The sequence below is a fragment of the Dermacentor andersoni genome, chromosome 10 (genome assembly GCF_023375885.2).
Source record: "Dermacentor andersoni chromosome 10, qqDerAnde1_hic_scaffold, whole genome shotgun sequence".
Lineage (NCBI taxonomy): Eukaryota > Metazoa > Arthropoda > Arachnida > Ixodida > Ixodidae > Dermacentor > Dermacentor andersoni.
In genome coordinates, this window is record NC_092823.1 from 68,137,815 (window position 1) to 68,154,468 (window position 16,654).

The following is a 16,654-nucleotide window of genomic DNA, read 5'->3' on the forward strand; positions in this document are numbered from 1 at the left end:
GGGGTAAAGGCAAACATTCGAAACGAAGCATTAGGTAACTAAACGATCCCACACATTTTGAGAGCTTAAACGTAAACTTGGGAAAAAATAAAAATAATATAAGGTATTCCACGGTCGGCACCCTAGCAGCGTAATCTTCCAGACGCTTTGAATGAACTGGTGCAGCGCATCAATCATGGACCCATGGCTTGGGTCTAATTGACGGCCCTTCATTTAGTTTTTTTTTATTGTTCATGTGCCCGAACGCTGGCTCATACACGCTACTTGGGATCCTTGCTTGCTCCCTATATTATGGCACGTACACATACGACGGATTGACTTAGAAGCTGGCAGTGAAATGGGAGGGGGGGGGGGGGGGGAGAAATCTTGAGAGAAAAAGTATATGCTAGATGGAAGTGAAAATTTTATAAGGAATTAAACTATTTGCTTCACTGATGTCCCACACTATGCTAGAAATTCTTTTTCTTCTTCTGATAATGATGATGATCCCTACCTTGCTTTCTTTCCTGTCAATACATGACACGCACCACTGCGCCGGATTGATTACCTGAGTTGGCAGGCACATACTTAACAAATATTTTTTGGAGTTTAGGATTTTTCAAAGTAGTCCTAAAGAAAAAATAAGTAAATAAAGATTAAATAAAGGAACAAAACCACAGGAAATAGACTCCCAAGCAGCTATAGACTTTATAATAAAGCATGTATAACAGCCAAGCGTACATCTTTTAAAGTGTAACTGAATGCTTGCATCAGGAATGGAAACATTTGATATACTGTAAAGAAAGTAAGCCACGCTGCAGTCGTGTAGCTCCTAGAGAGTAGCGGTGCATGTCGTTGATCTTTAGTTCAAGCCCAGTTACGTAGACCATACAATGATCTCCTATGTAGCCCTCGTTCTCGGTAGAAGGCTAGCGAAATACCTATTTCTTCGACCAGCCTTACAGCAGGAGAGAAAATAACGTAAGTGTTGCCGTCAAAGGATGTCCAAAGAGCGCCTGTCTGACACGTGAAGTTTGAAGACTGACTACACACACGCACACGTGTCATACACACAAGCACATAGACATAGAGGCTGACACAAAGAAATAGCGTTCAGACCTCACGCTTAAAGCCGACATCCTTCTCATTTATTTTTTATATATTTATTACGGTAGCAATTATGGGAACACTCCAGACGCATTTGTGCCGTCGCCGTGAGGTTCCGTATGAGCGAAAGCGTGTGAGGGTGAGCCAGCGAACGCGGTTGAATCTCGCGCGCGCGAGCGAGGAACGCGACTCGATGCGTGCAGCATCGGATGCAGCATGCATCCTGCAGCACAGGGATGCATCCCTGCAACACAGGGATCCTGCAGCACAGGGATCCTGCATCCCTGCAGCACAGGGATGCAGCATGCGTGCAGCATCCCTGTGGCGCGTGAGGCACGGGGGTGAGGCGAGGGAGGAGAGGCGCTCTTCTCCGGCGGCTGCTACATGGCCTCGATGACCTTTTCGCCCGCCGCTCCGTACAGTGTGGAGACAAGCGCGGCGTCTACTGCGGCGTTGGCCACGCGAATCGCGGATGCGGCCCCTTTGGCGGGCGCCGTAGAGACGCGTTACCGGCGCTAGTGTGTCTTGAAAGCGGTCTTCGACGTGGCTGAAGTGCGCGACCGCGCGGGCTTCATCTTCAAAGCGATCTGCGATGTTTGCAGAGTGCGCGTAGTGCCGGTAGCTTCGTATGCGATGTGCTTTCGACGTTTCGTTCGCGTTGAAGTGAGCGGCGCATGAAGATCGATTCGCTTGCTGCTGCCGCGGTTCCTCCTTCCAGAATTTTCACAGCGAGTTTCCACGCTCATAGAGCGAGATGTGTTCATGTTCACCTGTGCGTGCGTGACACCGTGCTGGTTCATTTAGTTAAAACACGTTGACGGGCTAGTTGGTTTGCGTCCATGATAGAATGTGTAAGCGCGACTGAACAAGGACGTTTCTTTCTACGTCATCGTTGAGTCACGCCTACATATTCTGTCATTATTAATTTAGTTAGTAAGCGAATGTTTACAAATCTGTACGGCCGATAAAACTACTATCCTTACTTCGTACACCTATCTACTAATCAGTGCTTCGCCGTTCGGGCGGAACTGAGAATTTTTTTCATTTATTCTCAATACTGAAATTGCAGGGGCCAGTGGGGCCCTGGACTGAGAGGGTCCGACCAACCCTCCTTCAAATATTTTCCATTGCAACAAAGTTTCTATTTCTATTTCATGTGATACCAGGGCAGGCGACAGTACTAAATACACAAACAACGGTCAATATTTAAAAAAATTTGCGCCACAATGCTGTCTAATGAATATGCAACTAATACTTTAATTATAGGGTAGTTTGGTGACATTATATGATGAAAGTCATAGTAAACACAAAAGTTGCACAATACAATGTGCAACTTTTACAAGATTTATAAAAAGTCTGTGAGGTGTTTTTATGGATGACATGTTCCAACTTACTGATAAAATTGGCTTGTGGCACCAAAATAAGCAATCAGTGGAACAAAAAACTTCCTCATTTTGAAGAGCTTACATAACTGCAGTAAACCTTTGTTGTGACGGAGTAATCTGTACAGGGAAGTGACTTTGTTATTAGGGAATATTTGCTTAAAAGCGGAGGATATAAAGGAGAGCTATAGTGACGCGCGAACATCAAAGACTTTGAATAAACCCATTTCTGTAATTAAACGATTTCGTTATAACGAGGGTTTACCGTACCTGCAGTACTGCGTAAATGGCTACGGTTGAGCTCTTTACCATTGATGCAGCGTTTTCTCAAGACGAATTCATGCCAGGTCGCCTTAGAACACTGCTAACGCAACTGTTGGCCTGCGGCGTAGAAATCGGGAATTGAAACAATAACTAAGGTTTCCCAAACTGCTATGTGATTCGGTTTCATCGTCGAGTGTGCTTTATTAATCGCGAGATATAGCGTTATGAAGCGTTCTTTGTTAGCGTCAGTGAACGTTTCAATCTTCTGAGTAGCTCTCAGACTTATTCAGACCAACGCATTCCCAAACCTACACAGATACAGCAAAATGTACCCACAAACATATCGCGGAATCTTCCCCTGGTGCAGCGACACTCACCCTACACTCTTTCACATCTCGTGGGGGTGCAGGGGCAAACCTCAACACTTAAAAAAGCCTAGGACGTCATTTGAGCGGTGGAAAGGACAGCTGACCGGCGATACCCTGGCGGGACAAGAAGCTCTCGTCCAGCAAGTACGTGGCCAGTGGAGTCCTGGAATGAGGACACCACCCGCTCGACCTCAAGAGCAACGACCTCGATGGCCCAAATAAATGTTTTCTCTCTCTGTCTGTCTCTCCCTCTCACGACACCAGCTCCCTCGAGCCGTGAGAGTCGAGAGAATGAAAGGATGAAGATGGTTCCTGAGTATCGGGCCTGCTCATTTACGCGTTTTAATGCGTCCCGGCCTCTCGATGCGTGAGTAAACATATTATTCGTTTGCGCTAGCTGCTGCTAGTAGCAAAGGGAGAGCGCATGCTTGCGCCTGCTGTCCGAAGCCACGCCAAGCCAATCTGACGAGCCGCCTGTGTGTCACGATCGAGACTGATCCGCCTTCATGCCTTGGCCATTAGCTCTAGACGTAAAGAGCCAATATTACGGAAGCCGGCGAGATGCCGCGACACTTTGCAGCCAAGGTGAAGCAAAGAGAAGCCGAAAGTCTATCGCAATTCACTTCACGTGAAGCAGGCGAACGCGGCAGCAATTGCTCAAAGCTTGAGCTTAAACGGGCAGCGTGCAGGCACCACTATGCCTACCCAGGACATTGTATCTGGTGCATGGTAATACTTGAACGTTGTGGGTCATCTAGCCGTAAACCGATTTAGTCGTAAAAAAACATAGGGGTTACGATGATTCTGCGGTCTACTAAGGTGACGCGCGACGGTTTGAACTATTTTTGAGTGTAACGCGAAATTCAAGGTTTTTATAAAAAAACTACATAACACTGATGTGGAAAAAAAAAGAAATGCAAATGCATGGTACTCATGATGTCCCATGTGGAAAATTACGCAGGGTATCACATACGCTGCTATGGCTGCAATTTAGTGTCGAGACCTCGAGGCAGAAGACAACTCGAGCACTAATGCATCATCCAAGCTCGCGAAAAGGATCCTTGTAAAGGCTTTTCCTCGGTGAGCGAAATCGATTGACAGAATGCAAAAAAAGGGTGGGGGGTGGGGAGGGGGAGTATACCTTTAATACAAAGCTTACATGTATTGAATGGAGGTTGATGAGATCTCTGTAAATAAATTTTGAGTAGAGGTATTCGGGAAAGTGGCCTATCGTGAAAAAAAATCCCATTTTTCATTTAGCACGCTACCAGCGGTGCAATTAGTGGCACACGTGCTAAAATAAGAGATTGAGAACACAGGCGAGTTCACAGAGGCATCGGCAGCAGGAAATTGCCCTAACCACACTGCCGTAACCTGGCACAACAGAGCGCGACATTAGTAAAGTGGTATCAAAAGATGCTGTCACGAGTGGACCATATGACGCGTAAACCCTTTTGGCGTGGCTCTATCGCCAAGCGAATGACGTCATCTTTAAGTATTAAAGAAGGTCGACGGGATATCCACTGCTATCCCTGTTGCGCCACGTTATAGAAATAAGTACCGGGCTCCTACAGAGATCCCATCAGGCAAGAGCGGCAACGCGAGATTTGGAGAATAAGTTAAACAAAAGAACTCAGCGGCAACTTCCACATGTCCTTTCCAGTTGAGGCAATAAGGTAGGGTACGAGGAGTAATTCTCGGACCTCGATGCGACGCTTATCGTCGTTATTTCACATCTGTTAACGACGCATCTGACCTTATGTATACAGGCCGACGTCGCAGGAACGCGAGGAAAAAGAAATACTGGCACGTTCAGAAAAACAGACGAGCTCTATGGAGGCATATGTTTGGTCAGCACACCCAGAAAAAAAAAGTTATTTTGGCAGGTGTTCTTTCCACCGTGCAGCGATGAATGATTCTGCAGACGGCGTGCGGCATTTGCCGAGTCACCTGCTGCAGAACCGTGCGAAGGTGCTGGCGCGTCGCCCCTAGGGGCAAACAGGTATCACGGCGTTTCTGGCTCGGTGACTTCACTGTTCTGATTTCTCTGTTTATAATTACGATAACGTACGATATGTTATACGTAGTTCATAATTTAGGGTAAGAACATGCTTTCCAGGAGCAAAAATATTTTGGAGCCTCCGCTATGGCTATCAAAACAAAAAGGCATTCTGCAGCTTCTCATCAGCAGATTTAACATTCGGATTGCAATACTTTTGCTCGTAAAGGCAGCCATGAGCTCTGGTACTTCTGTGTCTAGGTGTTTAGTAGTACTGCGCAAGAAATTTACTTCCGATTTTGGGCGATAACGCTGCCTCTAAACACGAGAGTCTCACATCAGATGGAGATTTCATATTGTGTACACAAGCCAGAGTGTGTGTTTGGTTTGGGATTTTACTGGTCGTCGTTGAAAATGGCGCTTTATATATGGACATTCAGAGTGGTGCTATGCTGTGAAATAAAGTTAGCTTTACTGAAACTTTGAATTTTATGGTGGAATAAGCTTTCGTATTTTCTTGGCGCAGTTCGTTAATTTTATCAGACTTTTGGGCAGTAACAAATTTTAGATCCGCTGCAAATCATTGCGGAAATTTTTTGCGTCTTCTGGAATACTGCAGAAACTCGGTCAGGCATACCAGATACCTTATATGTGTCCTGTTGGAACTACAACATAAATTACAACACAAGCATGGTAATTTTATATCTTCTGCAATGACATTCTTTCATATATATTTGCGTTTGGGCAGTTAGATTAACTTTAGTGTGAACTACAGCAACACAAATGTCTTTATTACGCATCACAGGGCAGCTTTTTCTGAAGAACGCAATTTATTTGCCGTATAAAGTAAATCACGCCAGTATTGCTTTTGGTAGTGAGCCATATCTTGTTGTTGCTGCGCACTCTCTGTGATTAAGATACTCCGGTGTTTCTTGTACTCCGATACTTCTTGCGCGCAAGAAGTTATACCCTAGTGAAAAGTAATGATTAATGTGTAGCTCAATGGCGGTCTAGAAGCGAGGAATGCTTTTATTTGTGGCAGGGAAAGCGTACATTGTTTTTAAGAATGGCAAAGACGTGTTTCGCCTTGTAGCTAGAGTGAACACCTTAGACCAATATTCAAGAGCTGCTAGAGAAGTGTATAAAACTGCGCTTGAAAATTTTTCTTGGACATATTATGCTGGTCAATCATATAGACGCTGTCGAACACGCGACTAACGCTAGTATGCTAACGGGGTTTAAAGGTTTAGAGTGAGGTGGCCGATAACTTGTTCTTTTAGAAATATTTGTCAAAAACTATCAGCCTCCTATGGTGCAGTTGAACCCCTTGAGGTGAAGTAATTTAAGAGAGACATATGATTAGCACGATACCACACAATGTACGAATATCCAATGAATTAAGTATGACTTATTGGCTTTCTAATTATTCTAGTGAAGCAACCTGTTGAAATTGCAAAAGTAAGAAGAGTTCAGAATTCCTGCAATGGAAGTACAACGTCATTGCTCGTGGCTGTCATACCGAATTTTTATTTGCCTTTAATAGGAATACTTTGAAGCTTAACAATCAAAATCTTGTTAAATGTCTATCAGATCGTATAATCTGATGCATAAGGTATGTCCGCCAGCAGCAGTACGCACCTGAAGAGGCAGAATCGTGTTTTAAGTCCGAAATAACAATTTAAAAAATGTATATATTTTTTTCTGAGAACTGAGAAGTTGTAAGTATTGGCGAATGATATGATGTCATTAAAAGCCATTTGTTCGTTTTAGTGCGAATAGCATTTTTGGCATTGTCCGATCAATTTTCTTTCCGACTATCTACCTCGCCGTTTTCGTGGAACGATCGTGAAGATAGTGCAATCTAATAACGTGTGCCGATCCCGAAAAAGATGCAGTCTAAAATGGTGAGCCTAGCCTAGTTCGGCGCTCTTAAATGAAAACACACACACACATACACATACATATATACACATATATATTATGTGTGTGAGTGTGAGTGAGTGTGTATGCGTGTTTGGGCGTGCGTGTGTGTGTTCTTCAAAATTTATCCACACGCATTTTCACCTTAATAATGTTATTCACCTATTTGAATAGTCATCGTCCCTCATAGGCTCCCCTTGCCTGGCGAGACCAAACTTTGACAGAAAAGGTAGATTAGCTCGCAAAGAAGGCTTCAAAATTATGGCTATTTGATTGCAGCACCAAAGTAGGTTACCGCAGAAGCTGCGGTTGCTGAGTCTCATGGGAACAGTGAGAGTAGTCACAAATGTGCTTACAAGCATACGTCTTCGAAATATTCATTATTTTGTTGTCGCTGATTTGCATAGTTTGAGCCCCTAGCCTGATCGCAGCATTCCTTGCTCCTTTAGAAGGTCCTACTGAATTCTCAGTCATACGCTTTCTCTTGCGTTCCGCTGAAATCATTGCCGTCGGCACTGCGATCTTCCTTGGCGGAGCCATATAGTGTTGTCACACACGACACTGAAGCTTAAGATTTAGCATCGAGAACTTCAGGCATTTAGGATGCGTTAACGAGTCGCGAAATGCTTATTAAACCGACTTTACGCGTCCGGCGTCCGGTCATTGATTGCCCGAACGAGGGACGCATACTGCCCGAAGCAACAGAAATCCAAGGCAATGCTTAGTGCGTGTCGGCTCAATAGATAGCGATTTCTCTGCAATGCAACGGCGGTGCCTGTGCGGCGTGTTTTGCAGTAGTGGTGACGTATAGCGCCACCATTCTGCTGTGGTGACGTCGTGAGCTGCCTGCGTGTGGCCCAATCCAAGGCCTCCATCCCTTGATATCAGCACCGTCTCAGGAAAACCGTCGAGATAACGCCCGTACTTTACAGCAGAAATAATATAAAGCATAGCGACAGTCTAAAACACTACGCCGTTCCCGTAAAGGGGGAAACGGGTTGTCAACGGCTACCCCTCGAGTCTGAAGTGGGCCAAATGCCGTTAGACGATGTCGTAATTTTCATTGCATTCGGCAGTCAGCGGCAAACCTTTGAAAAAAGAAACCGTTCATGTGGTAATGGAAATTTGGATAATTTCACAATAAATAAGCACCAGGATACTTACCTAGGGTGTTGGTACACAATAAATGTTCCTCATTTTTCGTTTCGTGTCCTCGACTGGTTAGACTTGGAAGGAAAATGAATTGCATCCGCAAAACTAGCAACTGAAATTACCTCAATGTTGCTTCTGTTTCGCTCGTCCACTAATGGGATATCCGAACCGGTCTTAACGTACCATTAGATGAATTTTCTTTTGTGTGTGCCCTAACTACGGCACATCTACGCTTTCGGAAATAATAACAACATGCACGCCTCAGTTACTGCTGAAGCGACACAGATTCCTCAGTGGCTAAGAGATGGGTGCTTCAATAGCCCCAATGGGGCTGCAGTGTCTATAAATAATAATTAATGAAGTGTACTGCGTATCATGGTGCCGCAAAATGATTGACACAACAGGCAGACCACGGCTGCATTCCCCTTTGCAGACGACCATGGGAACCTTCTATGGTCACGTGCTTCCAGGCGCCATACTATTTGCCTTCGGCACCTGGTGGTCGCTATGGACTTGGCGGCGTCATGCCAGGTGTCGCGCCACCGGAGAGCGCTTTGTGGCCAGTGCATCCGGAGGCCGCGCTGAAGGCGTGGCCAAAATATTTGCGGCGACAGTCGGCGTGGCCACTGAGGTAAGCCATAATCGTTCCGTAACTCCGGGCGAGAGTTGTTGAAGTGATGTGTTTCTTGTTCTTCGAGCACTTGACCTCCCGGCCGCCCATTGCCCGAAAGTAGTGCGTTCGTTGATTATTCCGGTGAAGCCTCGTGTCGTGTTGTGCAAATGAGTTCTCAACGAAGTTGGGTCTTCATGATTCAAAAAGAAAGACAATGGCGCGCCGTGGGAATTGCTGCGATGGTGTGCCATTCGAGTAGCGGCAGGCATTTAAGTAAGCAAATTCACTCATGAGTTGACTCACTCAGGCTCACTGAGGCCTACCCGGGTGTCAAAATTCTACATAGCACGACTGAGTAGAACTTTGGTGAGGCTGAGTTCGAGGAATCCCTAAGAAAAACTTTGAGCGTGTTAACCAACATGAACGAATTACTACACTGTAGACAATACTCTCAGAAAAGCTTGCGCACATACACGCGCAAACAGTCGCACACATACACAATACAGTCTGACCCTTGATTAACTGTCAAATTATTTATTCGTTATCGAGAACGAGTTTCTTTTTTACTTGTGTAGCCATGGTCATCAGCGATGGAACGCACACGAGCCACGCTGTCCAAAGTAGTGCAAATACAAATGATAAAGCGCAGCGCTCGGAGGTTTCGCATGGTGAACAGTTTTGAGGAATGTCTGTTAGTGGCTTTACACTGTAGGCTTCTGTAATCTCTAGGTTTGTTCGTGTCTGTCGTTGGCTACCGCTTCTCGGATTCCGGTTGGCAACCTCGTTGTTCGAGACAACTGCAAGGTTGCCGTCCTCCATCCAGATCACATTGTACGGGTGCTGGCAGAAGGCTGTGCGTTCAAACAAATGCCGTCGGGAATGTAATAAATAAATAAACAAACAAATAAATAAATAAGTAAAACATATGTAAAACATAAACAACCGTTTTTATTTGTCGCCTGTAGATACACAAGTGCATTTCCAAGGGAGAGTGGGCTCCCAGGAACTGGCATCACATGGCCACGTACGTATTCTGCGGTCTCAGCGGACCGGTGGATCTGCTGTCTTCGTCGTCGAGGGGACCCGGTCTCTTGCCGGCCGACTCCGACTACGCCGTGCTGCTGCTTTCTTTCGTGGGCGAAGGGCTCGTGTTCCACGTGCACTCGCACGGCAGGGCCCCGCTCGACGTGCTCGTGCACGAGCTGCTCGTCTACGCCATCGTGGCGCAGGCCGCCTGCCTTGGCGTCGAGATGGCGCGACGATCGAGCGTCGTGGCGGCGCTTGCGAGAGGATTCTGCGCAATATTGCAGGTAGGACACGTGGTCCGTTGTGGCGAAACCTAAACAGGCACGCCAGAGCGTGTGGCAGGACGAAGCGGTTTTTCAGTCCCAATTCGTGCTACTGTTTTAATTCAGACTGAAGCAAGAACGTTCTCTTGTTGAACGTTAAACGGGCGCTCTTTGCCACGTCTGGGCTTCACCCCACTAAACTCCAATCATCATCGTCATAAACCGGCTTGAACGAAGTATACCGCGCTTAAATAAAACAAAAGCAATAATATTTTCACTGGCTCGTCAGACTTTACTTATTTGCGCCTGTGATGTCTGTAATGGTTGCGCTATTTGGTGGGGGCAGGGGTTCTTTGACTTCATTGCCGGCTGCCTCCAAAGAAACCCTCCTGTGCTTTCCTTATCGCCGCAATTTATGTTCGCGCATGTACAGGTGTGATTGGAGATTGTCATGACGACCATAGAAAGGTCGCTTTCAGGAATCTACTAAACGGAGAGTACGCGGCGATGATACACGACAACAGGCTACTCTTGCACAAATACCATTGTAACAACGATCACTGGCCCCAAAATTTGTCGCTTGCTTGCAGACAGATTTACATTTTGGGTGCAGTTACTGATGTACTCAGCTTGCATGTGTGCAGGCACAACCGTACAGAATGACGGACAGCAGGTGACAAAACTATGCAAGAAACATACAGAAAGGTCGAACGCTGCTTCTTGTGTGTTTCGCTGTTCGTGGCGTCTGTTGTTCAACAGCGGAGCTGTTTAAGCTTCAGTTCCGCCGTGGAGCGTTACCAAAAAAACTCAGCCCAGCTGTGCGCCGCCTCGCGTTGCCTAGCAACCACCTGCGAGAGCACCGAGCCCCGAAACCTCCTCGAACCCCACGCGCGTAGGGCGGAATCGTGACGTCACAGGCAAGTAAAAACTCCGAACAGCCGGCGGGGCAACACCTCTCGTCTCCTCTACTCCGTGCGTACGCGCTGCTGCCATGGGAAGACCAAAGAAAGTCCGGACGCCCGAAGAAGAAGCGGCTTATCAGGAAGAGTGCCGTACTCCCAAGCGAGAAACAATGCGTCGCCGCCGAGCTGATCCGGAACACCGCGCCGAAAGCTGCTGCTAAGAAGTGACGGCACCGAGTCGAGGATCCCGAGTTTCTGTCCAGGGAACGCCACAGTCGGCGCCTGAACGCTCGACGACGCCGATAAAGCGATCCCGGCCTGCGACTGCTCGAAAACTTCTAGCGTCAAGCCCGCCGAGACAACAATTTAGCAAAACCTAACATAACCTCGCAAAACAGAAACAACTTATCCAAGGCTACCATAACCTCGCAAAACCTAGAAACGACTTAGCCAAGCTTACCAACATCTTAGCGAAATTTAGCATAACCTCGCAAAACATACAAACAACTAGTACAAGCCAAGTAAAAACTAGGTGATCACAAATTCAGCTGTTGACTCCAGCCTTGCACCACTAGCGCAAGCTGCGCACGTTTTTTTTTTTACTTGATCGCGAGAAATGTGCATGCCAACCCATTCATGTTCCAATGTATGTCTTCCAACACAACTGAGACATTGTTCCGAGTGCTCTCGAGTGTGACCTAGCGAGAGTTGAATGTGCTTGTGTGCCACTTTCGAATGAACCGGCTTCGCCTAACGTGCATTTTGAATGCCATAGTCCATGGCGTCAGCGTGCTTAAATCTCCGTGCGACAGTCTAGTTCTTATCACTGCGCTTGACCCATTTGGAATGGTTTCGGACTTGCGCTGATCAACTGACTGGATTGAATTCTGGGGTTTTACGTACCAAAACCACGATTTCATTTGAGGCCCGCTGTAGTAAGGCACTCCGGAATAATTTTGACCACCTGGGGATCTTTAACGTGCGCCCAATGTACGGGACACGAGCTTTCTTTGCATTTAACCCCCAGCGAAATGCGGCCGCGGAGGCCGGTATTCGATCCCGAGACCTCGTGCTTAGCAGCTCAACACGATAGCCGCTAAGCCACCACAGCGGGTATGCTGACTGGATATGGATGCATCAAAGTATACGTGCCAATATGAGCCGTTATGACAATTTGGGACACAAATTTACAGAGCGGTATTACGTATCAATCTTTATGGGAAAGGTCAGGCCGATGTCCGCGGTTCACTCACAAAAATCCGTAAGTGTGCTGCTTTGCAGAGGCCCGTCGTAACGTGCCAAGGGGCCAAGAAATGAAAGTGTGAAAGAAAATACATTCTTACGTAAACTTTTCTTCTTTGTGTGTTTGTATGTGCATTCACAGCATTCCGAAACATTGCACATTTGTACCCCAAGCGTGGAGCTCTAGGATAAACAGCACTGTTAATGTAAGTGTGGTCACCCCGGCTTTTTTTTTTTTCGTATCACAATCTGCAGAAAATTGGTGGGTAATGGGACACTAAATGGTCAGCGCTTGACCATGATACAAAGTGGCAAATCTTTATGACGTTGAGGAGGCTCCTAGTATAACAATTAAGCTGTTTAATACCTTAATTCAATATATTAATAGGTGGTTCAATGGGTCGACATGAACACTGAATAGACGAATTAGATCGACGGGTCACATAACGTTCATATTGGAAAGCCCTTTTGTGTAGGGCAGCTGTTACTGTGATTCCATATTTGCTTATAAGATGGGCCGTTGGAAGAGAGCTTCAGTTTCGAGCAGAGTTTTGCTGGCAGCCAACTTACACGATGAACATTCTGCTCAGGGCAATGTGAGACACCAAAGAAGTCTTTGTTTTAGAGAGGAGCTGTGCCTTTTTCGTCATTGCTTCGCTCGCTCTCGCTCCGGATCACGCAACCTTGTTTACTATACCTGCCTTCGCAGGGCACCTGGCTGATCCAGATCGCCTTTGTTCTTTTCGACCCAAGGGAGCAGAAGCGCTGGAACCCTCGCAGCCAGCGCGACGCCATGCTGGCGGCCGCCATTTTCGCTGTTCACGTGGTAGCCGCGCTGGTTTACGTCTGCTTGCTGGGAACCATATTCGCACGCCGCGGCAAGGTCACCTACTCTCGACTGCCGCAAGAGGCGGAGAAGGAGAAGGAAGACACCTTCACTGCTGCCTCGGTTCGACCCGGCATTCTGCGTGCCCTGATTCCTTGAAACGCAAATAGGATCACATCGTACACAATAAACGTTTTAAGACCCCTATGGCCGCACAGATAATGCTTGGCTTGCTCCATGACTAACACCCTTAACCTGAAGGGTTAAGAGTGAACTATTAATGCGGACAAATTAATTAGTTTTTTAGGCGAATTGTCAATAACGTGATAGCTGTGATTGGCGACGCAAATGCACCAAATAAACCTTAAGAGCTATCATGGTCAAACTGTAGCGTGAGGTATTTCGGCGCGCGCTAGGTGGTCAAAATTATTAGTTTCAGTGAGGAAGCATTATATGTCCTATTTCGCGAAAATCCATCGTCGTAGACGGCGGGCCCATAAGATGGTACCAAAAATAGCAAACGACACGAAGAGTAAAAAAATATGACAAAAATGCTCGGACTGACGTCAAATTTCTCACGGAGGTTTCTGTAAACAAAGTAAATTAACGGCTTTGAAATAAAAATTTGGTAAATTTCTTCGAGCTGCGAATCGAACCCGCGTCCGCAGGGTGCGAAGCGAGCACGCTTCTGCAAAGCCACCAATTTATTTTTATTGTAGGATTATCACAGATACAGTACATCTGTATATGTATACAGATACAGATCTGTATTGCCGGATTTCACATCTGTATATTCCAAATCTGTATATTTCTTTATTGTCGGATTATCACAGATACAGTACATGTGTATCTGTATACAGATATACAGATACAGATACAGTGCGTTAAAGAAGCATAACTTTTTTCTGCAACGCCACCACGGCTTCCTTTCTTCATTGCATGGAATTATGAGTAGTGTCAAACCAATATTGTTATATTGCATTACATTACCACGGCTCTTTCTTTTAGACATGGTAATTATTACAATTAATGCAATGATTAACGCACTGGAAATATTAACCATATGAGCACGAAGCGTTCATAAGCAATCACAGGTCAACAAGCAGTACATACCAAGAAAACCATATCATGAGAAGCCAACAAACACTGACACCAAGGACAACATAGGGGAAATTACTTGTGTTTAATAAATGAAATAAGGAAACGATAAATTAATGGAGATTAAAGTGGATGAAAAAACAGCTTGCCGCAGGTGGGAACCGAACCCACAACCTTCGCATTTCGTGTGCGATGCTCTACCAATTGAGCTACCGCGGCGCTGTTTCCCCATCCACTTTCTTGGGTATTTATGTGTCCTAGTAGAACCCTGGGAGTGTTAGCCAGCGCCATCACTCGCATACCTTGGCGGCGGACGTGGAACGTCCTTCTTGCCGCAGGCGTCACGAGAACGTGATCTTTTTGGGTGAAGGCAACTGGTCAATATACCCACACATGCTACCTGAAGGCATCAATGTTGCCGGATTCGACACCCTCGTTATGTAATAAACGAGAAGAGAGGGGGTTAACCGAGGGTCCCGATTTTTATTAGTCATATCATGAGAAGCCAACAAACACTGACACCAAGGACAACATAGGGGAAATTACTTGTGTTTAATAAATGAAATAAGGAAACGATAAATTAATGGAAATTAAAGTGGATGAAAAAACAGCTTGCCGCAGGTGGGAACCGAACCCACAACCTTCGCATTTCGCGTGCGATGCTCTACCAATTGAGCTACCGCGGCGCTGTTTCCCCATCCACTTTCTTGGGTATTTATGTGTCCTAGTAGAACCCTGGGAGTGTTAGCCAGCGCCATCACTCGCATACCTTGGCGGCGGACGTGGAACGTCCTTCTTGCCGCAGGCGTCACGAGAAGGTTGTGGGTTCGGTTCCCACCTGCGGCAAGCTGTTTTTTCATCCACTTTAATTTCCATTAATTTATCGTTTCCTTATTTCATTTATTAAACACAAGTAATTTCCCCTATGTTGTCCTTGGTGTCAGTGTTTGTTGGCTTCTCATGATATGACTAATAAAAATCGGGACCCTCGGTTAACCCCCTCTCTTCTCGTTTATTACATAACGAGGGTGTCGAATCCGGCAACATTGATGCCTTCAGGTAGCATGTGTGGGTTTATTGACCAGTTGCCTTCACCCAAAAAGATCACGTTCTCGTGACGCCTGCGGCAAGAAGGACGTTCCACGTCCGCCGCCAAGGTATGCGAGTGATGGCGCTGGCTAACACTCCCAGGGTTCTACTAGGACACATAAATACCCAAGAAAGTGGATGGGGAAACAGTGCCGCGGTAGCTCAATTGGTAGAGCATCGCACGCGAAATGCGAAGGTTGTGGGTTCGGTTCCCACCTGCGGCAAGCTGTTTTTTCATCCACTTTAATTTCCATTAATTTATCGTTTCCTTATTTCATTTATTAAACACAAGTAACTTCCCCTATGTTGTCCTTGGTGTCAGTGTTTGTTGGCTTCTCATGATATGGCTAATAAAAATCGGGACCCTCGGTTAACCCCCTCTCTTCTCGTTTATACCAAGAAAACGTCACACAAAGCAACTTCCATAATTTTTTTTTTAATTATGGGGTTTTACGTGCCAAAACAACTTTCTGATTATGAGGCACGCCGTAGTGGAGGACTCCGGAAATTTCGACCACCTGGGGTTCTTTAACGTGCACCTAAATCTTAGTACACGGGTGTTTTTCGCATTTCGCCCCCATCGAAATGCGGCCGCCGCGGCCGGGATTCGATCCCGCGACCTCGTGCTCAGCAGCCTAACACCATAGCCATTGAGCAACCACGGCGGGTGAAAACTTCTTCCATCACAACAAAAACTTGAAAGAAGTTAAACACCTAATAAAAAGTGGGTACCAATCCGGCTGACATTGTTCTTGAATCTTGATTGTAAATGTCCTTTAAGTGCGTAATCATTTGAGCGAGATGCGATCTTGAGGAAAATGTTTTTGTTCTTGCTTTTGACACTCATGACGTGGCGCCACCTCGTCCTCATTAGCTGCGCCGTCACGTCGGCAATGACGCACGCATAGGTCACACCATTAGTTCAAATGGTTGCGATGTCGCTGCGAGGGTTCCAGCGTTTCTATTTCTTTGGGTCGAAAAGAGCAAAGCGATCTGGATCACCCAGTTGCCCTGCGCAGTCAGGCAAAACAAACAAGGTTGCATGACCGTGAGTCAGCTCGTAGGAACTAATGACGAAAAACAATTTTCGGAAGACTAGAATGCAAGACCGAGACGCCACGTTGGCTCCATGGTTCTGGCTGACTAAAGGTGGGCGTAGTACGTGCATCATTGGGCACGTGACGGCACAGTCAATGGGTAGGAGATGGTGCCACGTCCTGAGTATATAACATGAGCGCGTCCATGACCTTCCGAGATCTACAAACGGTACAATGCTTTCGCATTCCGACACGTAAGTAGCCTTAAGTTGGTTGGTTCTTAAAAACATTTATTGAGTGTCCTGCAGATTCGTGACCAGGGCTGAGGTCTCCTACTCCGCGACGTCCATACCTTGCCTAGTCGCCGCTTCGCGGGCCTGCTGGACA

The 16,654-nt window shown here is 46.4% G+C and overlaps 1 protein-coding gene and 1 non-coding gene across 2 annotated transcripts; one reads left to right on the forward strand and one right to left on the reverse strand.

The window, feature by feature from the left end:
• Positions 1 to 5,031: 5,031 nt before the first annotated feature.
• LOC126545746 (transmembrane protein 45B-like) lies at positions 5,032 to 13,469 on the forward strand. Its single transcript, XM_050193711.2, has 4 exons — positions 5,032 to 5,102; positions 8,605 to 8,802; positions 9,750 to 10,094; positions 12,927 to 13,469. The coding sequence occupies exons 2-4, from the start codon at positions 8,611 to 8,613 to the stop codon at positions 13,200 to 13,202; spliced, it is 813 nt and encodes a 270-aa protein (XP_050049668.1). The 5' UTR covers positions 5,032 to 5,102; positions 8,605 to 8,610; the 3' UTR covers positions 13,203 to 13,469.
• A 1,285-nt stretch (positions 13,470 to 14,754) lies between these two features.
• Positions 14,755 to 14,827, reverse strand: TRNAS-CGA (transfer RNA serine (anticodon CGA)). The gene has a single exon. It is a non-coding gene; the product is annotated as a tRNA-Ser (tRNA).
• Positions 14,828 to 16,654: the final 1,827 nt, after the last annotated feature.